This window comes from Salvelinus alpinus, chromosome 7 (assembly GCF_045679555.1).
Source record: "Salvelinus alpinus chromosome 7, SLU_Salpinus.1, whole genome shotgun sequence".
In the NCBI taxonomy this organism is placed as follows: domain Eukaryota; kingdom Metazoa; phylum Chordata; class Actinopteri; order Salmoniformes; family Salmonidae; genus Salvelinus; species Salvelinus alpinus.
In genome coordinates this window covers 70,443,917-70,460,641 of record NC_092092.1, presented here as the reverse complement: position 1 = coordinate 70,460,641, position 16,725 = coordinate 70,443,917, and the positions used below count along the sequence as shown (strand labels likewise).

At 42.4% G+C, this 16,725-nt stretch overlaps 1 protein-coding gene across 1 annotated transcript in view; it reads right to left on the bottom strand.

Moving 5' to 3' along the window:
* gpc4 (glypican 4) overlaps positions 1-15,101 on the bottom strand; it is a 52,657-nt gene extending 37,556 nt beyond the window's left edge. Inside the window, exon 1 of the mRNA XM_071411471.1 lies at positions 14,376-15,101. Coding sequence (XP_071267572.1) covers positions 14,376-14,532 — 157 coding nt within the window. The 5' untranslated portion in view covers positions 14,533-15,101. The remainder of the gene's footprint in view (positions 1-14,375) is intronic.
* Positions 15,102-16,725: the final 1,624 nt, after the last annotated feature.

Genomic DNA, 16,725 nt, shown 5'->3' with positions numbered 1-16,725 from the left:
TGGCCAAAATATAATATCACTGCCTGAGTGTTTAATTTCTACATTTGATTTATGGGTAGTGTTTAATTTGGCTTTTACCATTCTAATTGTTTCTACTGACCAACCAAACTTCAACCCAATGATAGGTTACTTAACTGTCAGGTAGCTATTTGTAGAACATTTCATTGGAATCAATCCCCCTGTATACCACCCAACCCATAGTGAGCTCCAAAAAGTACAGTGACATTTTGTTGTTTTGGCTCTGTACTCCAGCACTTTGGATATGAAATGATACTATGGACTATGAGCATTAAGTGCAGACTGCCAGCATAATTTGACGGTATCGTCATCCAAATCGAGTGAACCGTTTTAGAAATTACAGCACTTTTTGTACATAGTCCCCACATTTTAGGACACCAAAAGTATTGAGACAAATTCACTGTGTATTAAAGTAGTAAAAAGTATTTGGTCCCATATTCATAGCACGCAAGGACTACATCAAGCTAGTGACTTCAAACTTGTTGCATGCATTTTTTGTTTGCTTTAATTAGGTTTCAGATTTTTCACCAAATAGAAATGAATGGTAAATGTGTCATTTTGGATTCACTTTTATTGTGAATACGAATAAAATGTTTTTAAACATATCCACATGATTACGGATAATCCTGAATGACTCGTGAATAATGATGAATGAAGAAGTTAGACGCACAAATATCATACACCCCCCCCCCCAAAAAAGTGGGCCAGGTCAGTCCCCATCCTCAGAGTTTGGGATCAGCGCCTGAAGTCCTTCCCCACTCCTCACAGCTGGCTGAGTGACACCACCACTGAGTGATCTCAACACAAAAGACACCACGGCTCAGATATCAAGGGAACAACAAAATACAACACAAAAGGAATTTCAGCAGTGAAAGAAGAGGCACTATGGAAAAAGGCTAATATAACAACGGCTGTAAAAAGCATTGGCAGAGGAGCAGCAGAAGATCTGACTGTGACAATACCAAATGACAACTCATATTGAGGCATGACAGCAAAGCCTGGGGGAGAAGTGTGTGAAAACGACAGCAGCGGTCTGTTTTGGCATGAAAATCATCTGGAAGCCTTCCACACAAAGAACCCCTGAGGAGTAGATAGTGGAGAGAGGGGAGGAAGGAGGGTATAGAGGGAGAGAGAGAACAAGAAGAGAACAAGTACAGCAGGGTATGGAGAAGAGGAAAGTAGAGGAGCAGGAAAACACTAATAAACCATTATGGGGACAAGGAAAAGACAGAGGGAAAATCACTAAGGCAGCAGGACGGAGAAAGAAACAAAACCCCTCTGGATTTGTTAGAGCAGCTCCTATGAGCTGAGTGGGAGGGGAAAGAGTCAGGGAAACATGAAGTGATATGTCAGCCGGAGCGAAGGGGGAAAGAGACTGCCGACTTAACAGCATGCAAACAGGACATGTTAACAAGGAGTTTGAGGGGGCGCTCCACGTCAAGCCAAAGTGTGGAAAGCCACAAACCCAGATTTCTCACAGCTCTTCTCAGGAGGAGGCGTGGGCCCGTAACCATAGAAATAAAATTCTGATTATATGGCCGTATACAAACTCTCTCAGTAGCACTAGAGAACAAACTACAGCGCAACAAGCCAAACTGGCAGAGACACATGAGCCTTCGATTAAGGTCATGGTCTGTGTGCCTCAGTAAGTCACTCTGGGCCCCTCTTTGTTGTGGTGGTTCCCAGCTCCAGGGACCCTGGGTGAGGGTCTTGGTGGTCCTGGGTGAGGGTCTTGGTGGTCCTGGGTGAGGGTCTTGGTGGTCCTGGGTGGAATGTTGCAGGGAGGGAGGCAGACTGGCCTAAAAAGGGGTGCCCCATTGTTCCAACACACTGCATCCAACCCCCACTGTTCTGATCTGTCGCTCACTGGGGCAGCGGGGAGGGTGAGGGGGCAGCGGGAGGGTGAAGGGCCGGCCGTCCGGCGTGAGGGAGGTTGAGAGATGGCTGCGTGACCACTACATCCTTAGAACACAGTGCCATTCCACTGCTGCTACTGATTTAGCACAACAAATGCTGCCAACTTGAATGGCATGTGTATTCCCATTAATCCCAACATGTTACATTAAAGGATCAACATGTTGGAAAAAGAGCATAAGTTGAACACCATCATTTAGCTACCGGACAAGACCGGTAAACCTACCTACAGGTACTATGCTTTTTTGGTTCAAGTCTGTCAGGTGAAATGCTAAGACAGCCCATGGCTGAATTCCAAATGTAACCCCATTTCCTTCAGAGTGCACTATGGAGCCTGATAAAAATGTGTCCACAACAATGAAGCAGTTCACTTGTTTTTGTGTTTCTGTTTAGCTTAATACTGGGGTTCGGTAAGTCTCAAGGTTTCACAGAAATCCCTGGCCTTGAGTAGGGAGCATGACAACAGTTGGTTTGTTTATTAGTTAATTATTGAAGATGTTAACACAGTCAGGGAGCAGAAGAGCACATTTATACAAGCTGCCCAGACTAATGTCCCAGTTCCCCTAGACTGCTCTTATCTGCTGAATGTTATGGCAATAACAAAAGCTGCTATTTACGAAACCATAAAGACGCAGAGCCCAAACCCAGCCAGCAAAGATATTCAGCAGGGGAAGTAGACCTCACACTCCTCCACTGCTAAGCGTCTTCAGCTCACTCACAGGCCAATGTGCTGAGGTCATAGCGGCATTGAGTTTCAGTCAATTCTCCGGACTGATTATGAGCGGGATGTTACTTCAGCAGAAAGTAGGGAAGGAAAACGACCCAAACCTTTTCCTCTTGGACTTTGATCCTTGCCATTATCCCGTACCTGAGGCATGACATCATTGCCAGTGTAAACTGAAACAGATTTTTAGCTTGAGGAGGAGAAAGAGAGAAGTGCAGCGTGGTGCCTGGCCCTGGATGGAATGAAGAGCTGTTGACATGGTAGATACCCATCTGGTCGGTGTTAACCGCTCTGTTTTTTGCCTCTTTTGAAGAGCTTGTCCCCCCTGCCACCGTGCAGCAAAGCACTTGACACATTATCCCCCCAACATCTATGCCAGTGATCGAGCGCCAATGGCAGCGATTTTATCACCCCACACCTCATCCCTCTGTAGCAGACAGGCAGGGTACTCCCTATAGAAGTACTAGGGCCTGAACGTGGTGGCAGCTTGTAACCTTGGCAAAGTTCTGTGAATTCAGCCATATGAGGTGTCCCTGATTGTCTAGAGTAGATGTTTACCCTCAGTAAGGTTCTATCCATTTCTTGGTAGAATAGAAAGTCATGCGCTCATAACGTACGTTCTACTTTATAATAACAGATACCACAAACACAAACTTCAAAATGTGCCAATAGGTCCCAGTTACCATGAAGGTTGGAAAAGACAGACCATGGTATAAAGAAACTATTTAACAATGGACTCTGCTGTTACTCCCCATCTGTCTATGCTTGAGCGTCGATGGGTTTTCTATTATTTTTTTATTTTTTTACATTAAAACCTCAAATATTAGTCAGGATTCCAACTAAGCTCATGGATTTAATTTTGCATGGTTAAACAGTTTGTGTCAAGGGCTACATATACAATAAACAGCGTATTCCACCAATCACTGATTTATGGCCATTTAGAGACAACAGCTAAATAAACACCGCTATTTCAGTGAGGCAGAGCCTTCCAGGGACTTCTCAAATTGCCTGGAATGTAGCGTAGGAGGATGGAGTATACTTAAATAATAATACCCTTGGAATTGGAGTGTACTTAAATAATACCCTTGCTGATTAATCGCTGGGAGGGAAGGGAGAGTGGAACTGGTGACAATGAGACAATGTCATGCATACAGTGCATTCGTAAAGAATTCAGACCCATTACCTACGGACATGGTCCCACAGTTGACAGTGCAAGTCAGAGCAGAAGTCATGATGTCAAAGGAATTCTCCGTAGAACTCCGAGACAGGATCGTGTCGAGGCACATATGTGGAAGGGTACCAAAACCTTTCTGCAGCACTGAACGTTACCAAGAACATGGTGGCTTCCATCATTCTTAAATGGAAGAAGTTTGGAACCAGCAATTGGGGGATAAGGGCCTTGGTCAGGGTGGTGACCAAGAACCCGATTGGTGCTCTGTCGGAGCTTTAGAGTTCCTCTGTGGAGATGGGAGAACCTTCCAGAAGGACAACCATCTCTGCAGCACTCCACCAATCAGGCCTTTATGGTAGAGTGGCCAGACAGAAGCCACTCCTCAGTAAAAGGCACGACAGCCTGCTTGGAGTTTGCCAAAAGGCACAACATTCTCTGGTCTGATGAAACCAAGACTGAACTCTTTGGCCTGAATGCCAAGCGTCACATCTGGAGGAAACCTGGCATTATCCCTAAGGTGAAACATAGCGGAGCCAGCATCATGCTGCAGGGATGTTTTTCAGTGGCAGGGACTGGGAGACGCGTCAGGATCGAGGCAAAGCTGAACAGAGCAAAGCACAGATAGATCCTTGATGAAGTCCAGAGTGCTCTGGAGCAGGTTATCAGACTGTGGTGAAGGTTCACCTTCCAACAGGACAACAACCCTAAGCACACAGCCAAGTCAACGCATGAGTGGCTTCGGGACAAGTCTCTGAATGTCCTTGAATGGCTCAGCCAGAGCCCAGACTTGAACCCGATTGAACATCTCTGGAGAGACCTGAAAATAGCTGTGCAGCGACGCTCCCCGTCCAACCTGACAGAGCTTGAAATGATCTGCAGAATAGAATGGGAGAAACTCCCCAAATACAGGTGTGCCAAGCTTGTAGCGTCATACCCATGACACATCGAGGCTGCCAAAGGTGCTTCAAAGTTCTGAGTAAAGGGTCTGAATACTTACGTAAATGTGATATGTTTTTGTTTGTTCCCAAAAAATTCTACAAACCTGTTTTTGCTTTGTCATTATGGGTAGTGTGTGTAGATTGATGGGGGGGGGGACAATTCAATCCATTTTAGAATAAAGCTGTAATGTAACAAGATATGGAGAAAGTCAAGGGGTCTGAATACTTCAAATGCACTGTATTGTCTGTTGTGTACAAGTTTTACTGTAATACCAGAAGTCCTCACAAGAATAGTAAACCAACTCAAATTAATTGTGGTTGGTCCTCAGTTGTAAAAAGGCTATTTAAGGCTTAGGAGTTAGGTTTAGAATTAGGGTTTAGTGGGTAAGGGAAAATTGGTTTTTAATGGGAATCAATTGTTGGTCCCCAAGAAGTCCTCAAGTATAGTAACACATAGCTGTGTGTGTCATGTCCAATGTGATGCCTGGACCAATTCAGAAAGACAGTTTTAAATGTGGGTTAAAGACAATAGATGTTTTGACTCACTGCCAGATGAAGTGGGGTAGAACTCAGAGCCCAGAATGGAGGGGAGCTCAATTAGATTTCACTTCTCCCTAGCAACACAAAACACTGAATCCAGGCAGGGGAATTTGTGTTGCCCCTCTGATTTTTGAGAACCCCAACCCTACTTGGCAACAGTAGACCTTGTCACTCTCCCTGGATCAATTATCTCAATCTATCGATGATAAAGAGGTGCTCATTGAAGTTGGCCCAGGCTTCTATATTGGGTGTGTGCGCGCGCACAAGCGAGACACGTGCACAACACACAAACCTGCCTTTTATAATCTCCCAAATTTTAAACTTCACAACAAACCAAAGATCCATCACAATGAATGCAGGTGTGTCGGGGTACCCTCAATGACATAACCAAAGACAAAGAACCTGGAAAGCAGTCTATGGTACACCCTAATAGAGGCATACTGCTTAGATTGGCTCATTACAATCTAGACCTCAGCCAAGGGACTCTGAACCTTCTCGGTCATCCTCTGTGTACAGATGTATGGCAGTGGTCAAATAAACTATACAGATCAAAAATAAACACAATGTGCAACAATTTTACTGAGTTACAGTTCATAAGGAAATCAGTCAATTGAAATGATTTAATTAGGCCCTAATCTATGGATTTCACATGACTGGGAATACAGATATGCATCTGTTGGTCACAGAACTTTTTTTTTTAAGTAGGGGCATGGATGAGAAAAAACATTCAGTATCTGGTGTGACCACCATTTGTGACCGACCAGCTCGATCTTATGAACTGGTGGTTTTAAACATTCGATAAAAGTGGAGAATCAGGACTAGAAAATGGTATGTCATACAGTTGGGAAACAATGGGAAGTAATTATGCTACGAAAGTTGACACACCTGTAACATCACGTTTGAGAAAACGGCCCTTGAATGTTCTGGTACAACCACCGGAGAGCTCTTTGTCTACACCCATTCAGCATTGTTCACACCCTCTAAAGCCTTAGCCACACCCATCTCTTTAAGAATTCACATGTGAGGTTATGTACTAAACAACCAAAAGATGTCAACGCTAAAGGCTGGTTTATACTACGGGCGTGTTAGTACATTTTATTTTGAGTGGCAGAGTGTGCTCCGGGCATTCGCAAACTCAGAGCGTTGTAAGATTGTCCGTTCGTAAATTCAGAATGTTTCACTGGATGATCTGGTCGAGGAGTAGGGTTGATCCGAGCATTGACATAACAGCAGTCAAGCTAACTGACTGAGGTTGGTTAGCTTGCTAGCTACTTCCAGACACAAACGAGAGAACAGCTCACTGACCATTTTACTCACCCTAGAAGAGCTGGTTAGGCTGTTTTTAATGTTATCCAGAGCATTGAATGCAACTGAGCTACTGGCAACAATTTAATTAAGCTTTTTTGCCAATGTTTACTGACACAGGCATATTCAATGAGCATTGGGAAATTCATCAGTTATTCTGTGCTCTGGCACACAGACGAGAGTCCTCAGAAATCTGAGTAGATAGACGTAGCTGGTAAATTTGCTCTGGCTATCGACAGTTGTTGCAGTTACATCATGAACATTCTATTGAAATGGTTACTTGCATAGTGGAGTCTTAAGACCTGTAGCTAGCTAGCTAAACAATTAACCATAATCCCAAAGTTATTACCCTGCATGAATCTGCAGGTAGCTAACCAACCAGGTTCAATGTTAGCTAGCTAACATTAGGCTATAACTTGCAATGCAAAAGGTTCTGAGATACTAATAATATAACTACACAGATCACACACAAGGTTAGCTAGCGAGCCAGACAGCTAACATTAGATAGCTAACAGTACACTAACTTGAACTGAAAATGACTGACAAAAGTATAAACATGTCATATCTGAAAATGTAGTTAGCTAGACTATCTTACCCATATAGAGTTGAAGTCATAAGTTTACATACTTAGGTTGGAGTCATTAAAACTCAATTTTCAACCACTCCACAAATTTCTTGTTAACAAACTAGAGTTTTGGCAAGTCGGTTAGGACATCTACTTTGTGCATGACAAGTAAGTTTTCCAACAATTGTTTACAGATAGTGAATTATAAGTGAAATAATCTATCACAATACCAGTGAGTCAGAAGTTTACATACACTAAGTTGACTGTGCCTTTAAACAGCTTGGAAAATTCCAGAAAAAGATGTCATGGCTTTAGAAGCTTCTGATAGGCTTATTGACATCATTTGAGTCAATTGGAGCTGTACCTGTGGATGTATTTCAAGGCCTGCATTCAAACTCAATGCCTCTTTGCTTGACATCATGGGAAAATCAAAAGAAATCAGCCAAGACCTCAGACAAAATAAATTGTAGACCTCCACAAGTCTGGTTCATCCATGGGAGCAATTTCCAAACGCCTGAAGGTACCACGTTCATCTGTACAAACAATAGTACGCAAGTATAAACACCATGGGACCACGCAGCCGTCATACCGCTCAGGAAGGAGACGAGTTCTGTCTCCTAGAGATGAACATACTTTGGTGCGAAAGTGCAAATCATTCCCAGAACAACAGCAAAAGACCTTGTGAAGATGCTGGATGAAACAGGTACAAAAGTATCTATAGCCACAGTAAAACGAGTCCTGTATTGACATAACCTGAAAGGCCGCTTGTTACGTTCCCCAGTTTCTGTGTTGTAGTTTGTGTGTTTCAGGAGATGGCTTCCTGAATTCTCCCCAAGCAGCTGATTGGTCGACTCCATGGCTAATTGGAGCTGACCCCGCCCCCTCGTCAGGACGCAGCTGTCTTCAATTACCCATTCCTTCTGAAGCTATATAAAAGCCAGCGTTCTGTTGTTCAGAAGAGAGATCATTGCAGGCTGAGATCATTGCAGGCTGAGGAGAATGCAGAGAGAATTTGATTGGGATATAGGGAATTCAATTGCCGAGAGCTGTTTGGGTTGTTTTTCAGGGAGCAGAGGGTTATATAGTGTTGGTTGTTTCTCAGAAAGCGATTTGGTATGTACTGTGTTAGTTTGTTGCATTATCAGATAGAGCTTATTTGATGTCCTTGGTTTCTGGTTTCTTAGTTTGAGTATTGTTTGTTATTCTGTTTCATTTTGTTCCCAGGGGGGAAGGGGAAGGCACCTAGGGTGTGCTTAGGCAAGAGGCCCGCGGGCATACATATACCCGTAGTATATTCACTGTCTAGGCACACTAGGTAAGACCTGGGCGGACCACCCCCTGTATTTTGGTTAGCGCACCAGGCGGTGGTAAGTAGTGGGTAGGCAGGTTAGATAGGAGAGGGGGAGGCTTTGACATTTACTTTCTTTGCTTCCGTCCAGCCCCTTTTCCCCATATTACCGTGTAAAGGAATAAAGTCCTTGTAAACGATACCACATTCTGCCTTTTTGTCATCCTTACTCGCACCTACAGTCCATACCTCTTTCACTTCACGGAGAGTTGAGTTGTAGCAGGGTGTTGCGTTCCCTCTTCACAGAGGCGGGCGTAACACCGCTCAGAAAGGAAAACGCCATTGCTGCAAAACCGCCATAAAAAAGCCAGACTACAGTTTGTAACTGCACATGGGGACAAAGATCGTACTTTTGGAGAAATGTCCTCTGGTTTGATGAAACAAAAATATAACTGTTTGGCCATAATAACCATTGTTATGTTTGGGGGAGAAAGGGGGAGGCTTGCAAGCCGAAGAACACCATCCCATAGTGAAGCACGGGAGTGGCAGCATCATGTTGTGGGGGTGGTTTGCTGCAGAGGGGAATGGTGCACTTCACAAAATAGATGGCATCATGAGGTAGGAAAATTATGTGGATATATTGAAGCAACATCTCCAGACATCAGTCAGGAAGTTAAAGCTTGGTCATGAATGGGTCTTCCAAATGGACAATGACCCCAAGCATACTTCCAATGTTGTGGCAAAATGGCTTACGGACAACAAAGTCAGGTATTGGAGTGGCCATCAAAGCCCTGACCTCAATCCTATAGAACATTTGTCGGCAGAACTGAAAAAGCGTGTGCGAGCAAGGAGGCCTATGAACCTGACTCAGTTACACAAGCTCTGTCAGGAGGAATGGGCCAAAATTCACCCAACTTATTGTGGGAAGCTTGTGGAAGGCTACCTGAAACATTTTTACCCAAGTTAAACAATTTAAAGGCAATGCTACCAAATACTAACAGTGTATGTAAACTTCTGACCCACTGGGAATGTGATGAAAGAAATAAAAGCTAAAATAAATCATTCTCTACTAATATTCTGACATTTCACATTTTTAAAATAGTGTTGATCCTAACTGACCTAAGACAGGGAATTTTTACTAGGATTAAATGTCAGGAATTGGGAACAGTTTAACTTCTTTGGGACAGGGGGCAGTATTGAGTAGCTTGGATGAATAAGGTGCCCAGAGTAAACTGCCTGCTACTCAATCCCAGAAGCTAAGATATGCATATTATTAGTATATTTGGATAGGAAACACTCAAGTTTATAAAACTGGTTGAATGATGTCTGAGTATAACAGAACTCATATGGCAGGCAAAAACCTGAGAAAAAAATCCAACCAGGAAGTGGGAAATCTGAGGTTTGTAGTTTTTCAACTCATCGGCAGTTGAATATACAGTGGGAAATTGGTCATATTGCACTTCCTAAGGCTTCCACTAGATGTCAACAGTCTTTAGAACCTTGTTTGATGCTTCTACTGTGAAGGAGGGGGGAATGAGGGCTCTTTGAGACAGGGGTCTGGCAGAGTGCCATGAGCTGACCATGCGCGTTCACGTGAGAGTTAGCTTGAATTCCATTGCATTTCTGTAGACAAAGGAATTCTCCGGTTGGAACATTATTGAAGATTAATGTTAAAAACATCCTAAAGATTGATTCTATACATCGTTTGACATGTTTCTATGGACTGTAACGGAACTTTTTGACTTTGTCTGCACCTAGTGATCGCGCCTCATGAATTTTGAATACTGGGCTAAACGCGCGAACAAAAAGGAGGTATTTGGACATAATGGACTTTATCGAACAAATAAAACATTTATAGTGGAACTGGGATTCCTGGGAGTGCATTCTGATGAAGACCAAAGGTAAGTGAATATTTATAATGCTATTTCTGACTTCTGTTGACTACACAACATGGCGTATATCTGTATGGCTTGGTTTTGTGTCTGAGCGCCGTACTCAGATTATTGCATGGTGTGCTTTTTCCGTAAAGTTTTTTTGAAATCTGACACAGCGGTTGCATTAAGGAGAAGTGGATCTAAAATTCCATGCATAACAGTTGTATCTTTTAGCAATGTTTATTATGAGTATTTCTGCAAATTGATGTGGCTCTCTGCAAAATAACCGGATGTTTTGGAACTACTGAACATAACACGCCAATGTAAACCGAGATTTTTGGATATAAATATGAACTTTACCGAACAAAACATAAATGTATTGTGTAACATGAAGTCCTATGAGTGTCATCTGATGAAGGTCATCAAAGGTTAGTGATTAATTTTCTCTCTATTTCTGCTTTTTGTGACTCCTCTCTTTGGCTGGAAAAATGGCTGTGTTTTTCTGTGAGTAGGTGCAGACCTAACATAATCATTTGGTGTGCTTTCGTCGTAAAGCCTTTTTGAAATCGGACACTGTGGTGGGATTAACAAGTTTGTCTTTAAAATTGTGTAAAATACTTCTATGTTTCAGGAATTTTAATTATGAAGTTCCTGTTGTTTTGAATTTGGCACCCTGCACTTTCACTGGCTGTTGTCATATCGATCCCGTTAACGGCATCTTAGCCGATCTCAGCCATAAGAGGTTAAATGTATTTGGCTAGGGTGTATGTAAACTTCTGACTTCAACTGTACATGGATGGACGCTTCCCTCTGTCAGATGCCACGGTTGCCCTTAGTTTGAAGATGTAATCCGGAGACAGGTGTTTTTCTATAAACAGACTTCTGTGTGTTCTCTTTGACACCGTCTGCATATTTGCAATCAAAACGTCAGAATTCTCTCCATCACACTAATTCCACTGATTTCAAAACTCTGTCCTCCAGAAAGTGCAGAGCAACACTTATGCAGTTCTACTACGTGATCTTTCAAAAAAGCCACACTAGAAAGGATTACCTACACATACTGACCAGCTCATGTTATAGACAGAAGCGTGCTACATGGTAGGCTAATCCGAACTCATCTCTCGGCATATACAGCCCACTCATTATCTCAGCCAATCATGGCTAGTGGAAAGGTTGTGGAACTTTTTCTGTTGCTAAACCAACTAGGCTCGTGATTTAACACATTTATTTGTATATACAGATAGCATTCAAGTTGGTTATTAAGGCACATGAAAGTTCACGTTACAGAAGGCATTTCTGTCAAAAAAAACCACATTAATAAAAAGTTTACGTTCAAATGGCTCTCCTGTGAAGTAGTGACGCGCAACATACGCCTAGTTTCCTGAAACCGGTCCCATTTGCCTCATGCAGCATGACACATCTCCTTCGCATAGAGTTGATCACGCTGTTGATTGTGGCCTGTGGAATGTTGTCCCACTCCTCTTCAGTGTCTGCAAAAAAAGTATTAAAATGTATGCACCCACTACTATAAGTCGCTCTGTATAAGAGTGTCTGCTAAATGACTCAACTGTAAAATGTATGTCTAGTTGCTGGATATTGTCCGGAACTGGAACACACTGTGTCATACACGTCAATCCAGAGCATCCCAAACATGCTCAATGGGTGACATGTCCGGTGTATGCAGGCCATGGAAGAAATTGACATTTTCACCTTCTAGGATTTGTGTGTAGAGATCCTTGCCACATGGGGCCGTGCATTATCATGCTGAAACATGAGGTGATGGGGCGGATGAATGGCACGACAATAGGCCTCAGGATCTCGTCTCTTATCCCTGTGCATTCAAATTTCCATCGATAAAATGCAATTCTCTGGCAACAGCGCTGGTGGACATTCCTACATGCCAATTGCATGATTCCTCAAAACCTGAGACATCTGTGGCATTGTGTGACAAAACAGCACATTTTAGAGTGGCCCTTTATTGTCCCCAGCACAAGTTGTCCCCAGCACAAGGTGCACTTGTGTAATGATCATGCTGTTCAATCAGCTTCTTGATATGCCACATCTGTCAGGCGGATGGATTATTTTGGCAAAGGAGAAAGGCTCACTAACAGAAATTTAAAAATGTGAGTAGAGATTTTTGTGCATATTTCTGGGATCTTTTATTTCAGCTCATGAAACCAACATTTTACATGTTGAGTTTATATTTGTGTTCAGTGTAGTAGCACGGATGTCAACACTATGAATATAACAGTATAAAGGGGATATGTCAGTCACACCAACTTTCTCTAAACATGTCACCTGATCTGTTTTTGACCAGACATCTTAAACCTGCATTATGCAGGTTGCTAATATTCTAATAGTTAGCCTAATTTATGTTTGTGAGACAAAAAAAGCAAGTATACTGTAGAGAATCATTCCACCATCTAAACCACTGTGAAATATTTACTATAAGCAACAAAAAAGTTCAGTTGGTGTACAAACAAAGTAAAAGATGCAAAAACAAGAGATATGCATAGAAAGCATAGAAATAGTACACAGAATAGATCTACTGCTTCTTAGACTTGCTTTCAATCAGAATGACATATCTATAACTCACATTTCTATGTGAATTTGGTTAAGTTACATATTGCAGCTTTAACAAATCAAGGTGCTAACAGGACAACTCTTCAGTTAATCTAAGGTCTGGGGTGAAAGAAAAAGGCAGACATAGTACAAATAGGTTATAGGCTGGCTAGTTCCAGTTACAAAACTGGTATTTCTATAAGGTACATGAAGAGGGAATCCTATTATTAGGTGATGCAAAGAACCAACATGCTGATGACCATAGAGATCCTGTCTAATTCCTAATTCTATGCTAATGACCATGTCTATTAAAAGTTAAGATCTAGATACTGTGACATCCATTAGCTACTTCTATAGAAAAGGAGAAGAGACCAAAACTACATTCAACATTTTAGATTAATCTAATATGTACTTAAAGTTCCAACACAGTGGCAAAACATGAAATTGACCAAAAACTGAAACGGGGAAGGACGAGAGGAGGGTGGTATTTAAAGTATGCGGGGCACAGGGAGGAACATCGTAGTCGCCGTCGCCCCCCCCTGTTCCCCTGTACGGCCATTTGGAGTCTCCCCGAAAATGTACATGACTTACAACAGGAAGTGAAACTATACTGATTATTAACTGAAAGTGTAGCCTATTGATGGTTCTATAGCATAAAGACGACTTTAGACGATGTAAAAATATTTAGGCTATGGTTTTTGTCCCCCCCCTTCTCAAACGTCTAGTTTTAACTTATATGTCTATCTTACAAACAAATAAAAAACATCAAATATACTATTACACCGATAGATTGCCGATGGCATGCTCTAAATTTACTTCTAATGTCAAATACATGACCCCGTTTTCCTCCAAATCACGGCAGGTTGGCTAATAAGGGCCACAAAGACACTACTTCGGAAGCCAGGGAATAACCCATAGATAGGTCTGTTGTTTGTACCGGACTGCAGAGTTTGTGTATTGTTTTAGTTCCTGTTGTTGTAAATCAGCAAAAAGTGTTTCCTAAATGTACGAGGCAAGTATTTGCTGTTTTATATTTGCTGTAGAATAAAGGCCTAGTAAAAACGTAAATAAGGCAACAGCTATGGAAGTTTAGCCTATAGGAGTCAGAGTGATTGTGAGTTGAATTATTTTAAAATCAGGTCATAAAATCTGTCATGAATACTAGGATCACTTATTGATGAAGTGAATCATTCAACTTTGGTAGAAGATCGTAGAAAGATAGGCTTTGACTATCAAATTATTTTCAAACGCGTGTTACAAACGTTACATTGTTACATGATAATGTTACAAGTTTACTTGACTGTAACGTAGTTTTAAATGTGACAATGATATTCATATAAAGACATAACACAGACAGTAGGCTACACACCTAATCTAAATGACAAACGAACACATTTAGAAAACATATGGTTCTGGCCAAAATTAAACAAAAAAACGTTGAAATAACAAATTAACAAGATCTAAAGGCACATTTACCTTGTATTCCTTTGTTGGGAACATCATTGGAGTTGAAGCCTTTGGAACTGTACGCAGCCCTAACTTCATTGCAGCTTGTCGACTTGGGCTCAGCCTTCGTCGAAACAAACAGCACGGCAAATGTGTAAACCGTAGAGAACACTAACATCGTCTTCATTGAGTCGGTTAAATAAAAGTTTAAAATATAACCGCAACGCAAAAACACGGGAAAGGCGCTCAGCTGTAGGCTATTACTAGGACAGAGTTTCAACTAGCACGTTGAATTTCCTCATGAAGACCCTGATTTATTTCAACTTCGCTGGCAACGAAATTTCTAAAAGTTAGCAAGTTGGTTGACTAACTGGATTCTTCATTCACAGCCGTGATTTGGCCACCTTAAACAATTAATACTAAATAAATAATTAAGGGAAAGTTGTTTTTTAAGCGAAAAAGAGTATGAGTTTCTGTCTTCAGCATGTATTTCGAGTTCCAGACTCTCCGATAGAAACTCAAAACAAAACATTGGTTTCAAACTTTTCAAAATAAGCAGCCAAACTTATTTTTATAATGTTCGTGTTTAAAGTTGCATCCACCTCGACTTCAGTTCCGACAAAGGCCAATGACGATGGAAAGTAGAGATACCCAAAAGTTTTGCAGTCTTCAGCACGCTGCAGTTGCTTTTCAGACAGGACACTAGACTGTATTATGTGCGTGCTACAGCTCAGATGTTAGACGCCTAGCAAAGTCCCAGGGAAAATCTCAATTGCACACTCCTCGCGTCCTCTCTCCTCGCCCCATTGGAGAAGAAAGCCAGAGGTCCCGCCCCTCTGACCTTCTCCTCCAATGCTTTTTGAGATGGAGGCGAATAGGGCTGATAGAACGCGAGAAGTAGACAAACTGAGTTCCGGACAAAGACTTGGGAACACAAAACGCCCGGGGTGGAGTATGGACCGGACGTTAAGTAAGTCCTTGCCACTGCGATCTCCAGCAGCCAAAACGCACATTGATCTGCGTTTAGAAAACCAGGAGTTATTGGCAAAATATCTGTTTTGATTGGTCAAAACACCATTTAATTGGAAAATATCAGACTTGGTCTGCCTGTGTAAACGCAGACATATAGAACTACTTGAATGTCCAACGTTATTGTGCATTAGTAACAAGAAGTGTTGGCCTCTGCAAAACCTACACTTTTCCTATTTTTTCCTATTTTTTATAATATGTTTATTATTTTCCAATAAAAAGAAAATAAAAAAGACAGCAATACAAACAATGACATTCATTGTACTGTTGAATGGGATGGCCAATTTAGAGGACAAAACAAAACTTAACTCACACATGCACAAAATAAAACAAAATATTTTCTTACCTGCACTTTTCTTTCCACCAAACCTTGACCACATATAATCTCACCCAATTACCCTCTGAATTCCACCGTGGACCACTTCTACACCGTAAACACACTGACTGCATCATTACTTCCCAGAAGTGTAGAATGGCAGATACATACAGTGCCATGTGTGCGACATTCAAACAAATGACAAATCCCCTGTCCTCAGATCCCCTGTCCTCAAATCCCCTGTCCTCAGATCCCCTGTCCTCAAATCCCCTGTCCTCAGATCCCTTGTCCTCAGATCCCCTGTCCTCAGATCCCCTGTCCTCAGATCCCCTGTCCTCAGATCCCCTGTCCTCAGATCCCCTGTCCTCAAATCCCCTGTCCTCAAATCCCCTGTCCTCAGATCCCCTGTCCTCAGATCCCCTGTCCTCAAATCCCCTGTCCTCAGATCCCCTGTCCTCAAATCCCGTTCTCGAAAGGCCTCAGACAGCACCAGACACAGGACACACAAAGCTACACTGCCGGGGAGAAGGTAGGTTGCTTTCTAAGTATGTCTGCCTGTCTTGAAATGGGTGTGTAGTGGAGTACTAGGGCTGCGTCCCATATGGCACTCTCTTCCCTATTCAGTGTACTACTTTACAAAAGGAATAGGGTGCCATTTGGGAACCATCGGTGTGTAGTGTGGCGTACTGGGGCTGTGGCAGGTGGAGGAAATGCATGGGCAAGCAGGGACATCTCATTAACAGGATGACAGACAGTCTACTATGACCACCACCACTCTCCTCTCCAGGCCTGAGGTTCAATCACAGCCACAGCAGTGTCTGTCAGACGCTTCATAATTAAAGGAGATATTAGCCAGCACGCTTAGATCATGCCAGATGAAGGTGTGTGTGTGTGTATGCGTATGTGTGTGTGTGTGTGTGTGTGTGTGCACGTGTGCGTGACCCCTCTGCCGATGGCTGAAGAGCCTATTGAGGGGCTTGGTTCAAAGAAAAAGCAGTTGTTTAAAAAGTTCTTCCCTCTCTTTATTCATTATCA